This window comes from Vicia villosa, linkage group LG3 (genome assembly GCF_029867415.1).
Source record: "Vicia villosa cultivar HV-30 ecotype Madison, WI linkage group LG3, Vvil1.0, whole genome shotgun sequence".
NCBI lineage: Eukaryota > Viridiplantae > Streptophyta > Magnoliopsida > Fabales > Fabaceae > Vicia > Vicia villosa.
In genome coordinates, this window is record NC_081182.1 from 206,448,903 (window position 1) to 206,463,078 (window position 14,176).

Here is a 14,176-nt window from a genome sequence, read left to right on the forward strand (position 1 = left end):
TCACCGTTCAATACTTCTCTATAGTTTTTTAATCAAGATATTTTATATCTTCACTTTCCCTGGTTCAAAATTGTTGGCTCTAAAACAACACTTAATATTTCATTTTTATTTAATGGTGGAGGACGCTAGTTGTTATAAAAGACTCAAAAGATTCAAATACACCAAAAAAAAAGTAATGTGAGAGAACAAAGTACAATAAAAACCTAAGTAAACCACATTAGACCAATAGACTAATAGTTAATCACTTAATCTACATCCTTGCATTTGTACCATCCGCATCACGACAACAAACGACAGCAAACGTACAAATCCATCCCCCTCATAGGTGAGACCAAACCAAAACTATTACAATATATTATTGTTATTATTAGAATATTATTATTATTATTAAAATAAAAATAATATATTCAAATAAAAACCCTGCAAAAACAATTGTCACCCACCTTCCTACGGATTCCTCATTGATATATGGTAGAATCTAAATGATGTGTAATAATGACACTAGTGTAAAAATGATTCTAATATAAAAACCCTGCAAAAACAATTATCACCGACCTTTAACTTTTTTTCGTGATTAACTAATTAGTTCTAATAGTTTTTTTGGTTTTTAGTTCTAAATGTTGATCGGACATCCTCCAAGGTGATCGTGATTTTTTTACCATAAAGATTGACATCCTTTAAGTTATTAAAAGATCTAGGTAACAATCTCAACAAGAGTACGTCATTTTCTTCATCAAGTCTCACTTCAATATTTTGTAAGTCATCAAATGAAATGATTAGAGTTGTTGTTCTCAATGAATTTGTTCTCCACCATATGAAATGATTAGAGTTGTTGTTTCAAATATAACCTATGAGTCAAATACTTGATCATATACAATGATTCAAGCGTTAACCACATTTCATCAGCGGTCTTCTCCCTTGCGAGTTCTCCCATGCTTTATCTCTGTACTAAAAGATAATGAAATTTCTAATCTTAACCTCCATCTCAATCTTCTCTGTCAGGTCCGGCCTTATACCTATGCAAGCAGAGCCACATCACAGGGCCCCACATTTTAAGGGCCTCCAAATAATAATTAAATTTTAGAAAACAGATAAATCATTAAATAATTTCTTAACTGAAATATTAATTGTAAGAAAAATAAATCATGTGTTATTGATCCCACAAATGCAATTACTATGAGTGAACGAGGCATGAAGTTTAAACTCTTATTTAGAGAAAACTTTTAATTGTAGTCTAATAACTCATACTATCATAGCAATGTGTAAGTAACCGATATATTTTTTTTGTATTTCATTTTCTTCAAATAATAACTTATAATTCTTTAAAAATCACTTCTAACTTTTAAAATGATTCCCAAATTCATGCCAATATTTTCACCTCAATATTTTGTAAGTTATCAATAAATTTTTGAAATACTATTAATTGCTCACAATAGATTTGTTCTCCACCATATGAAATGATTAGAGTTTTTGTTTCAAACATAACCTATGATTCAAATACTTGGTCATTTACAATAATTCAAGTTATACCCACATTTCGTCTGCGGTCTTCTATCTTGCGACATCTCTCATACTTTATCTCTGAAACACAAGATAATGAAATTCCTAGGCTTAATCTCCATCTCAATCTCTTCTATTTGTATTTGTATCAGGGCAACCGACATTAAGATCACACCTTTCAATGCTTCTCTATAGTTTTTTAATCAAGATATCTTATATCTCCAATTTTCACGATTCAAAATTGTTGTCGCTAAAAAAATTCTTAATATTCCATTTAAAACTCATAGTACTCATTGATAAATTTACACTACTTGTTATAAAAAAAACTCAAAGATTCCAATACACTAAAATATTTGATGCAAGAGAACAAAGTACAATAAAAACCAAACTAAACAGTCTAGACCAATAGACCAAAAGTTAATCTACATCCTTGCATACGTACAATGAAAACGTACAATAATATATCTATAATATAAGAAAATTAATGGTTGTGGAAAAGTCTAAAATACCCTTATTTGATTTTTTGCCACCACATTAAAATTGTGGTTTTTTGGTCTTTGTACCATAAAGTTCTTAATTTTATTATTAAAATAATACAACTCTTATATTTTATTAAACTTATCAAATCTCTCTCTATTCTCTATTTTTTTCTCTTTCATCACTTTCTCATTTCTTTCTTCCAAAAAAATCTATAATATAAGAAAATTAATGGTTGTGGAAAAGTTCAAAATACCCTTATTTTATTTTTTGCCACCACATTAAAATTGTGGTTTTTTGGTCTTTGTACCATAAAGTTCTTAATTTTATTATTAAAATAATACAACTCTTATATATTATCAAACTTATCAAATATCTCTCTATTCTGTATTTTTTTTCTCTTTCATCACTTTCTCACTTCTTTATTCAAAAAAAGTTCTATCATTCTATAATATAAGAAAATTAATGGTTGTGGAAAAGTCTAAAATACCCTTATTTGATTTTTTGCCACCACATTAAAATTGTGGTTTTTTGTCTTTGTACCATAAAGTTATTAATTTTATTATTAAAATAATAAAACTCTTATATTCGATCAAACTTATCAAATCTCTCTCTATTCTCTATTTTTTTTCTTTCATCACTTTCTCACTTCTTTTTTCTAAAAAAAATCTATCAATCTATAATATAAGGAAATTAATGGTTGTGGAAAAGTCCAAAATACCCTTATTTGATTTTTTGCCACCACATTAAAATTGTGGTTTTTTGGTCTTTGTACCATAAAGTTCTTAATTTTATTATTAAAATAATACAACTTTCATATTTTATCAAACTTATCAAATCTCTCTCTATTCTCTATTTTTTTCTCTTTCATCACTTTCTCACTTCTTTCTTCCAAAAAAAATCTATCAATCTATAATATAAGAAAATTAATGGTTGTGGAAAAGTCCAAAATACCCTTATTTTTGTGAATGATACCTAAACATAAATGAAGTCTGTATACGGGAAAAAATCTATTATTGACCTAAATATCTTAATATACGAGAAATTGTATTTATGATCAAATATTTTTGATAAAAAATGGTATACGGGAAAAAATATATTATTGATCTAAATATTTTAATATACGAAAAATATATTATTGATCTAAATATTTTTTTTTTTAAAAATGGTATACGGGAAAAAATTTATTATTGATCTAAATAATCTTATATACGAAATTTACTATTGATCCAAATATTTTTGTGAATGATACCTAAACAAAAATGAATTCTGTACAGGAAAAAAATCTATTATTGATTTAAATATTTTTATATACGAGAAATGGTATTTATGATTAAATATTTTTAATCCAAAAATGGTATACGGGAAAAAATATATTATTGATCTAAATATTTTTATATATAAAATAATCAATTATTAATCTAATTTTTTTTAACTTTTTTTTTTTAAAATCAATGATGTATCCAAATTCGCGTAACCGAACAGAACTCGTGCGTATGCACGGGTTTGTTACTAGTTCTAATATAAACACTGCAAAAACAATTGTCACCCCCCTCAGTTCCTACTGGATTCCTCATAGATAAAGTAGAATCTGAATGATGTATAATACGCAAATTAATGCCAATACAAGCAAGTGGTAATTTTAGTAATCTTCTTCTCTATGTGTAAGTGTGTAAGTTGGCATTGTTGTGCATTGTGCAATGCATTCAAATAAACAATTTCCACTTGAAAGTTCCTCGCCATATCCGTGGCCAATATAAACTATTCAACAAAAATATTTAACTTGAGAAAAAACCCTTATAAAGCATTGTGTTTTCTTTGCATTAGTTACAAAACTTCTTGAGTAAGAAAACAAAGTATCTTTATCTTATAACAATGTCTCTTTCACATACTTTCATCTTTCTCTTCTCCATTATCACACTCATAATTTCCAATGGAGTTTTCTCACAACAATCCAACATCATATTACCTTCCGAACAACAACGAGACACCGAAAAACTAACACATATCCACTTCTACTACCACGACATCAGAACAAAAAAAAACCCTACCATGATACAAATCATCGACACGCCAAAAAACGTGGCTAATGGATTTGGTTCAGTTTTCATGATGGATGATGCAATGACAGAAGGACCAGAGTTAAGTTCAAAGCACATTGGAAGAGCTCAAGGGCTATTAGGTCTTTCATCACTTCATGATATTTCTGAGTGTATGTTGATAAATTTAGTTTTTGATGAAGGGAGTTATGCTGGAAGTACTCTAAGTATGTTGGGGAGGAACCCTATTTCAAAGCAAAATAGAGAAACAAGTATTGTTGGTGGAACTGGTGTTTTTAGGTTTGCTAGAGGCTTTGCTATTGCGAATAGTGTTAACTCCATTTCTACACCTCAACATTATATTGTTGAGTATAACATTATTGTTTCTCATCCCTAGAATATTAATAGTGCATGTGTCTACTAGAATGTTACTATTGCATGTGTCTACTACTACTAGAATATTACTAGTGCATGCACTGCATGTGTCTACTAGAATGTTACTATTGCACGTGTCTATTACTACTAGAATATTACTAGTGGATGTGTCTACTACTAATAGTAGTTTAGAAACTTTGCATGTTTGTTTTATTTTTGTTTTGTTTGCTGCATGTGTCCTTTTTTTAATCTATTTTGAATGACAAGTAGTCGACAAATATACTTTGTCTACATGTTAACTTTTACATGTTGTCTCTTTATAATTTAAGATATTTTGTTCTCATTTCTGTTTTAGATTTATATTAACTTCTTATTTGACTAATAATTCAAACACAGTAATGTATTAAAAGATTTTAAATTAATGCTAAAGTTTATATAAATTGTATAAGTATAATATAATTTTGTAAAATATATATATTCATTATAATAATATTACGTGATGTTACATTATCCAACTATTATATCGGTGTAATTTAATTTTTCAGCCTTATATTTGTATATGTCTTGCAAAGATCCTTTAGTATCTAGGTTTTATTTTAGGGCAAGACCATGCAAGATTTCCATACATATGATGTCGAAGTTGTTTAAAGAACTAAGAACCAAGAATTCCTACAAAGTTCTATTAATGGCTTATGTTTAGAATGCCGAAACTAGTTTATAAGACAATTTTTTTACGGATCTCCCATCCTTCTGGGAAATTCAAGGTGAAATTTCAAAAATGCCTCTATATTTCGGAAATGCATCTTCGAAGTCACTTTTTTATGAAAAAAGATGGTTTCGAATATTCACTTTCGAAAATTATTTTTTTTTTAAAAATGTGATTTCAATTGTATTAATAATATAATTAATTGTATTAATTAAAATATATAATTAAATATTGTCTGATATAGAAAACAAAAATCAAGGTGAATCAATTGTATTAATTAAAATATATAATTAAATATATATTATTTTAATCAAAATATCTATTTAATATAATAAAGTAAAAAATATTAATTATTTTATAATATAATATATATATAGTAATATTTAATTGATCGATTAATTTACCAATGACGTCATATTTGGAATATTAATATTCTTTTATTTTAAGATGTATTTTTGGTTTTTGGTTGAATGTATAGTTTATCACCTTAATTTTATTTAGTTTGTGTTTTAATTTGTGTGTTAATATATATATATATATAGTAGTATTTAATTGATCGATTAATTTACCAATTGAATATTTGGAATATTAATATTCTTATTTTACGATGTATTTTTGGTTTTTGTTTGAATGTACCTTTTATCATCTTTATTTTATTTAGTTTGTGTGTTAATAAAATTTGATACGTAAAATTTAGAATATTGGAATATTTCGGATATGCATATCCGAATTAATCAATATCCCAAATTTTAGGAAGGGTTTTTTCGGAGATGCATCTCCGAAAAAACACCTGACACTTTAAATCCAACGTTTAAATTGGAAAATAAGTGCTATGGGAGATTTATATCCGAAAATACCCAAAAAATGAGTGATTTCGGAGATGCATCTCCGAATTCTCTGAAAACCTAGAAAAAAAACATTTCGAAGATGCATCTCCAAAACAAGGATATTTTGAAATTTTCAGCAGGAGTTATTCCCGTAGAAAGGTCTATAAAAAAAACTGTCTTTAATAATTAATCATATAAAGTGTCATATTGTAAGTTATTTTATTTTAAAGAGTTACAATTAGGCCCAGTTAGTTAGAGCCTTTTTCTCCAACAAATAGCCTATAAATACTACAAGAGTCCACATTGTAATCTAAATAATTTTTAGAATGAATTTTTAATCATTTTTTTAATGTCTTTTTCATTTTGCTACCACTTGTCAATATGGTATTAGAAGACTAATGATTGTCCTGATATCTCTCTCATTTTCTTCATTCCTTTATCTTCCTATATTGGATATAAAGATCTCTCTCTCTCCATTATCCTTCAACTTTCTCTTTTGAGGTTTATCTTCACATGTTTCTCTTTCAATTATTTTTTTAATATTTCCTTCTTATCTTATTTTTCTTATCCTCTACCAAAAGTTTCTTTTTTCCATTTTCATTCCCTCCTTCGTATTCTCTCTCCCGCCTAAGAAATCCTCTGTTTTACCCTCACAGAAACTCTTCATTTTCTTTCCTTTCTTTAAATCATCAACCTTCATAATCCCTTCATTTTCATGAAAACCAATCATGAAACACCATTTCCCACTGATCTAACCCCGTCACCAATCCACACCACATTGTCTTCCTCAAACAATCCACCCTAAAATGCCTCTGATTAACCTTCCAAGCATAATCGAAGGTACTAATTATATATGCTTGTTCTACGTGCACCTTAGTGACAACTTAGGATTAGCCATCGTTTCTCCTTCCCCGAACAACACAAACTTTCATCTCCCACTCTCGCTTGATAAAACTCTCCCTTAGATCCAAAAACAAAGTAGGGTTCATCGATAGAACCCTAATTCACCATGAGTCATCAAACCATAAATTTGTCACTTGGGAGTTCGGACCACTACAACAATATGTAATTGTCATAAATTTCATTTCCAAAGACATTTATGAAATCGTTCTTTGGATGGATATTGTCAAAGAAATCTGTGAAGAAGTTCATGAGCGTTACCACCATGGTGACATTTTTTAGATTTTGGATTTTTAAGAGGAAATTTACACCTAGAAAACAAGGATAACAAAATGTTAATCAATATTTCACAACCCTCAAGAAACTCTAGCAAGAGTTTGATAATTTTCTCCCAATCTCAAGTTGCACCTGTAACCCCACCTACCTTTATCAATTAATAATGACCATCAAAACCTATAAAGAAAGTGATTATGTTATATTATTCTTGAAATGGATAAAAGATCAATATGATCTTTGTGCTCAAATAATGATCATGAACCCTCTTCCACCTGTCAAAAAAGTATTCTCCTTACTCATACAACAAGAAAGACAACAAATTTCCTTGATTGAGGAAGAAAAGATGGTTACTCAAGTAGCCAAGTCATACATGAGAGGTCGTCCCACTAATTTTGGAGCTAAACCAAGTTCTTTCATCAATAATAACGGTCTCAAGTTTGTACCTTCTGCAATAAACCCGACCACAAAATAGAGGTTTGTTTTAAGAAGCACAAGCTTCCACCATATACATCAAGAAGTTGAATATTTCCCAGGTGACTACAAATGATCATATTATTCATTAATAAGTATAGACTAAGGGTGGCTAAATGGATGAATTGGATAGATATGGATTGGATTGTTAATGGATGAATCAAAATAATACATTAGCCCATTAAGAATCCACTTAAACTTCCTTAAAAAATTCAATCCAATCCATCCATTTAGAATAAAATCCATCTAATCCATTCATTTAGATCATTTTAGTGGATGAATATTCATCCATCCAAAAAATTAATTTAAATATACTTTTAGAAAACTCGATTTTACTGTGTCTGATTTTACTGTATTTTTAGAAAAACTTGTTTTTACTTTAATTTTGGAAAAACTTGATTTTACTGTAATTTTGGAAAAACTTGATTTTACTGTATTTACAAAAACTCGATATTACGTCAGCCCCTTGGCAATTGTTTTAAACAACTGGGAGTTATGACACTAGCAAGATATATCGTATGCTTAGAGGAGATAAACCCAGAGTTGTTTGGAGGTCCCTTATGTATAAGAACCAAGCTAGACCGCGAGCCATCTTTACTCTATGGATGGCGTGTCAAAACCGGTTACCCACGAAAGACAGGCTGAGTAAGATTGGGGTTATAACATATGGACTTTGTGTGTACTGTGATCAGATGGAAACAAGTCAGCACTTGTTCTTCGCTTGTGCCGAGACTAAGAGAACTTGGATGCAACTTCTTACCTGGATGAGGATTAGACATATTCATGGGGAATGGACAGAAGAGGTAAATTGGATTTGTAGCCAAACCAAAGGGAAAAGTGGGCGCGCAAAGCTATTGAAACTAGCAGCCACTGAGATGGTGTATGCTATTTGGAATCAAAGAAACAAGATTATTTTTCAGAATGGTAAAAAGGAAGCCTTAAGAAGTATGGACATCAAGGAAATTGTTGTAGTAGTTTCTGATGTTCTTTACTTAGTTTTCTTTGTTGGCTTTGTTGAGTTGTAGCCTGGATCGTTAGATCGACATTGTTGTTAATGTGTTTTGGAATAAAATTTCTATTTGCTCCAAAAAAAACTCGATATTACTATATTTTTGGAAAAACTCAATTTTACTGTATTTTCAAAAAACAAAATTTTAATGTACTTTCAAAAACCCTATTATAGAGTATTTTCAAAAAACTTGATTTTACTGTATTTTAGTAAAACTCAATTTTACTCTATTTTCTAAAAAAACAAGATTTTACTTTATTTTCAAAAAAACTCGATTTTTCTGTATTTTTGTAAAAACTTGTTTTTACTGTAATTTTGGGAAATTTTGATTTTACTGTAATTTTGGAAAACTCAATTTACTATATTATCCAAAAACATGATTTTACTGTAATTTTTTAAAAACTTGATTTTACCATAATTTTTGAAAAACTAGATTTTATTGTATTTCTAACTTGATTTCACTTTATTTTTGGAAAAACCCAACTTTACTGCATTTTCAAAAAAACAAGATTTTACTGAATTTTCAAGAAATTCAATTTTACCATAATTTTTGAAAAACTAGATTTTATTGTATTTTGAAAAAACTTGATTTTATTGTATTTCTTAAAAACTTGATTTCACTTTATTTTTGGAAAAACTCAACTTTACTGCATTTTCAAAAAAAATAAGATTTACTGTATTTTCAAAAAAAATCGATTTTACTATATTTACAAAAAAAACCTTACATAATTGTATTTTCAAAAAAACATTATTTTACCGTATTTTTGAAAAGACACGATTTTATCGTCAATTATTGGGAAAAAACTTGATTTTACTCTATTTTTAGAAAAAATCGATTTTTAGAAAATACAGTAAAATCATGTTTTTCAAAAATATAGAGTAAAATCGAGTTTTTTTGAAAATACAGTAAAATTTGGTTTTTTGAATTTACAAAAAATCAGGTATTTTGAAAATTCATTAAGATCAATTTTTTTGAAAATACAGTAAAATTGGGTTTTTAAAAAATGGCTAAATTACAGTTTTAGTCCCCCTGTTTTGGTATTTTCACGATTTTGGTCCCCTATTTTCTTTTTAAACAGTTTTAGTCCCCCATCCCAATTTTGTTCATAAACAGTGCATGATCCGTACATGAACAGTACATGATCGTACATGAACAGTACATGACCGTACATGAACAGTACATGACCGTACATGAACAGTTGGTTAAAAATTGGGATGGGGGACTAAAACTGTTTAAAAAGAAAATAGGGGGACCAAAATCGTGAAAATACCAAAACAGGGGGACCAAACTGTAATTTAGCCTTAAAAAATTTAGTAAAATTGGGATTTTCTTAAAACTACAGTAAATTTGATTGTTGCTAAAAATAGAGTAAGATCGAGTTTTTTGAAAACACAGTAAAATCAAGTTTTTTGAAAATAAAGTAAAACTGAGTTTTTCCTAAAATACAGTAAATTCAAGTTTTTGATAATACAGTAAAATTGGGTTTTTTTAAAAATACTGCAAAATTGAGTTTTTTAAAAGTAAATAAATAAAATCGAGTTTTTCCAAAAATACAGTAAAATCGTTTTTCTAAATTCAGTAAAGTCTATTTTTTTTAAAATACAATAAAATCAAGTTTTTAAAACAAAATACAGTTAAATCAGGTTTTTTAAAAATACAGTAAAATTGACTTTTTCGAAAAATACAGTATACTCGGGGTTTTCCAAAATACAATAAAATTTGGTTTTTCTAAAAATACAGTAAAATTGTTTTTATAAATACTGTAAAATCTAGTTTTTTAAAAATACAGTAAAATTGGGTTTTTGGAGCAAAATATAGTGAAATCTAGTTTTGCTAAATATACATTAAAATCAAAATTTTGAAAATACAATAGAATTGAGTTTTTTTTAAATACTACATAATTGAGTTTTTAAAAAATACAGTAAAATCAAGTTTTCAAAAATACAGTAAAATAGGTTTTTCAAAAATATAAAAAATCATGTTTTTCTAAAAATATAGTAAAATTGTTTTTTAAATACAGTAAAATCTAGTTTTTTGACAATAGCATAAAATCAGATTTTTAAAACAAATTATGGGAAAATCAGGTTTTTTAAATACAGTAAAATCGTTTTTCTAAATACAATAAAATCTAGTTTTTTGAAAATACAGTAAAATTGAGTTTTTAAAACAAAATATAGTAAAAACGAGTTTTTTTGAAAATATAGTAAAATCAGACTTTCCAAAAAATACAGTAAAATCGAATTTTTTTCAAAAAATACTATAAAATCGAGTTTTAAAAACCTACAAAAAAAATCAGATTTTTTTAAAATACAGTAAAATCAAGTTTTTAATTGATGTAACAGATTTAAAGTATATAATAACTATAATCCATTGGATCATTAAAATATGATGGATGTATTGGATCAATCTATGTATATAAATGGATGGAATTTGTCCAATCCATTAACTTACTTTTTAAGTGGTGAATGAATTGGATGGATTGAATGAATTTTGTCTTAATGGATTCAATGGTGGCCGCTGATTGTTATAAAAAAAAAATTGAAATACATCAAACAAAAATATTTGAGAGAAAAAAGTACAATGAAAACGAAACTAAACAGATTAGACCAATAGACTAATAGTTAATCTACATCCTTGAATTTGTACCATCCGCCTCACGACAACAAACGACAGCAAACGTACAAATCCATCCGCCTCATAGGTGAGACCAAACCAAAATTATTAGAATATATATTATTGTTATTATTAGAATATTATTACTATTAAAATAAAAATAATATATTCAAATAAAAACCCTGCAAAAACAATTGTCACCCACCTTCCTACCGGATTCCTCATTGATATGGTAGAATCTAAATGATGTGTAATAATGACACTAGTGTAAAAATGATTCTCAAATTCATGCCAATACAAGCAAGTGGTAATTTTAGTAATCTTTGTGTAAGTTGGCATTGTTGTAGGATTCATCTCAACTTGTTTGTTTCTTTTGTTGAGACCAGTGTCTCTTGTGCAATGCATTCAAATAAACAACTTCCACTTGAAAGTTCCTCGCCATATTCGTGGGCAATATAAACTATTCAACAAAAATATTTAACTTGAGAAAAACCCTTATAAAGCATTGTGTTTTCTTTGCATTAGTAACAAAACTTTGCATTATCTTACAACAATGTCTCTTTCACATAGTTTCATCTTTCTCTTCTCCATTATCACACTCATAATTTCCAATGGAGTTTCCTCACAACAATCCAACATCATATTACCCTCCCAACAACAACGAAACATCGAAAAACTAACACATATCCACTTCTACTACCACGACATCAGAACCAAAAAAAACCCTACAATGATACAAATCATCGACACGCCAAAAAACGTGGCTAATGGATTTGGCTCAGTTTTTATGATGGATGATGCAATGACGGAAGGACCGGAGTTAAGTTCAAAGAAGATTGGAAGAGCTCAAGGGCTAATAGGTCTTTCATCACTTCGTGATATTGCTGAGTTTATGTTGATAAATTTAGTGTTTGATGAAGGGAGTTATGCAGGAAGTACTCTAAGTATGTTAGGGAGGAACCCTATTTCAAAGCAAAATAGAGAAACAAGTATTGTTGGTGGAACTGGTGTTTTTAGGTTTGCTAGAGGCTTTGCTATTGCGAATAGTGTTAACTCCATTTCTACACCTCAACATTATATTGTTGAGTATAACATTACTGTTTCTCATCCCTAGAATATTAATAGTGCATGTGTCTACTACCACTAGAATATTACTAGTGCATGCAGTGCATGTGTCTACTAGAATGTTACTATTGCACGTGTCTATTACTACTAGAATGTTACTATTGCATGTGTCTACTACTAATAGTAGTTTAGAAACTTTGCATGTTTGTTTTATTTTTGTTTTGTTTGCTGCATGTGTCTTTTTCTTATATATTATGAATGACAACTAGTCGACAAATATACTTTGTCTACATGTTAACTTTTACATGTTGTCTCTTTATAATTTAAGAAATTTTGTTCTCTTTTCTATTTTAGATTTATTTTAACTTCTTATTGAGTAATAATTCAAACTCAGTAATGTATTAAAAGATTTTAAATTAATGTAAAAGTTTATATGAATAGTATAAGTATAATATAATTTTGTAAAATATAATTTGGAAGTGGTCTTTTTATGGGAATATTACCCATCCCAATTATTCTTTTTACGAGTTTAGTATGGATCCTTTGTTCTTTATCTCGTAAATGTAATTTGGTCGGTAATCTTTTCTTTGGACGGTTTTTACCGTCTTTTGTAAGAGGGTTGAAGAACCCCTAATTCTTCCATTAATGCTATCTTACTTTCTAATATATATATATATATATATATATATATATATATATATATATATATATATATATATATATATATATATATATATATATATATATATATATATATTCATTATAATAATATTACGTGATGTTACATTATCCAAATACTATATCAATGTAATTTAATTTTGTTATATTAATATTTTTTTATTTTACGATGTATTTAGGTTTTTGGTTGAATGTACGTTTATTATCTTTATTTTATTTAGTTAGTGTGTTAATAAAATTTTGATACGTCAAATTTAGAATATTGAGATATTTCGGAATATGCATATCCGAATTAATTAATATCCCAAATTTTGGGAAGGTTTTTTCGGAGATGCATCTCTGAAAAAACACATGACACTTTAATTCCAGTGTTCAAATTGGAAAATAAGTGCTATGAGAGATGCATATCCGAAAACACCAAAAAATGGATGTTTTCGGAGATGCATCTCCGAATTATCTGAAAACCTAGAAAAAAAAAACTTCAGAGATGCATCTCTAAAGCAGAGATCACTACAGAAAAAAAGGGCTCCTGCCACGCCCAGGAAACCGAGGCTATATGCAAAATAACTGTGGCGTAACGCTGAGGCCACGGTTTGCCCACGGAAATCCAACTGTGGAGTATACGGCCGTGGCCTAAAGTAAAGTCCACGGTTTTTTGGTATAGACCACGCCTTTTTGACAACCGTGGCTTTTTTAGGCCACGGTTTAGGTAGTTTGATTAAGGCCGCGGTTTATATTTGCCATGATTACAGAACTGTGGCCATATGATAAAGCCACGGTCTCAAGTTTAACGTTTAACATACAATTTTGGTTCATGATATAGCCACGGTTTAGTTATAACCACAAATTTAAAACCATGGTTATATGTTATGCATTCTAAACCATTAATCTTGCCACAGTTTATTTTTGTATCATATATATATAAATGCACATGTATTAATAATCAAAAACCAATAATTATTACCAGCTGCATCAAATGATACAATTATTTTAATATTTTGTTGAATGATTGAAAATACATGTTAACCTAGCTAGCTGCCATGTAGTTCTCAAACAGAAAACTGAATCCACAATAACAGAACCTATGCATCTAAAACTAACTTCCCAAATTATAAATCCCTAAGCTATCTACCATTACTTCTCAAAAAGTTATTATCACACTTCTTTTCTTCAGCAGCTACTGCATTCTCTTCCAAGACTCATTTTCTTGCAAGCAACAGAAGAAAAAGTTCAAGCATA

General features: G+C 28.4%; 3 protein-coding genes across 3 annotated transcripts; all 3 read left to right on the forward strand.

Moving 5' to 3' along the window:
* Positions 1–3,852: 3,852 nt before the first annotated feature.
* Positions 3,853–4,413, forward strand: LOC131657204 (dirigent protein 11-like). Its single transcript, XM_058926673.1, has one exon. The coding sequence runs from the start codon at positions 3,853–3,855 to the stop codon at positions 4,411–4,413; it is 561 nt and encodes a 186-aa protein (XP_058782656.1).
* A 3,763-nt stretch (positions 4,414–8,176) lies between these two features.
* Positions 8,177–8,596, forward strand: LOC131659805 (uncharacterized). Its single transcript, XM_058928939.1, has one exon. The coding sequence runs from the start codon at positions 8,177–8,179 to the stop codon at positions 8,594–8,596; it is 420 nt and encodes a 139-aa protein (XP_058784922.1).
* Positions 8,597–11,747: 3,151 nt separating this feature from the next.
* Positions 11,748–12,308, forward strand: LOC131657205 (dirigent protein 11-like). Its single transcript, XM_058926674.1, has one exon. The coding sequence runs from the start codon at positions 11,748–11,750 to the stop codon at positions 12,306–12,308; it is 561 nt and encodes a 186-aa protein (XP_058782657.1).
* The last annotated feature ends 1,868 nt before the right edge of the window (positions 12,309–14,176 follow it).

Excerpts from the sequence above, each read along its gene's own strand:
- LOC131657204 (XM_058926673.1), top strand. The coding sequence starts at position 3,853 with ATGTCTCTTTCACATACTTTCATCTTTCTCTTCTCCATTATCACACTC.
- LOC131659805 (XM_058928939.1), top strand. The coding sequence starts at position 8,177 with ATGGCGTGTCAAAACCGGTTACCCACGAAAGACAGGCTGAGTAAGATT.
- LOC131657205 (XM_058926674.1), top strand. The coding sequence starts at position 11,748 with ATGTCTCTTTCACATAGTTTCATCTTTCTCTTCTCCATTATCACACTC.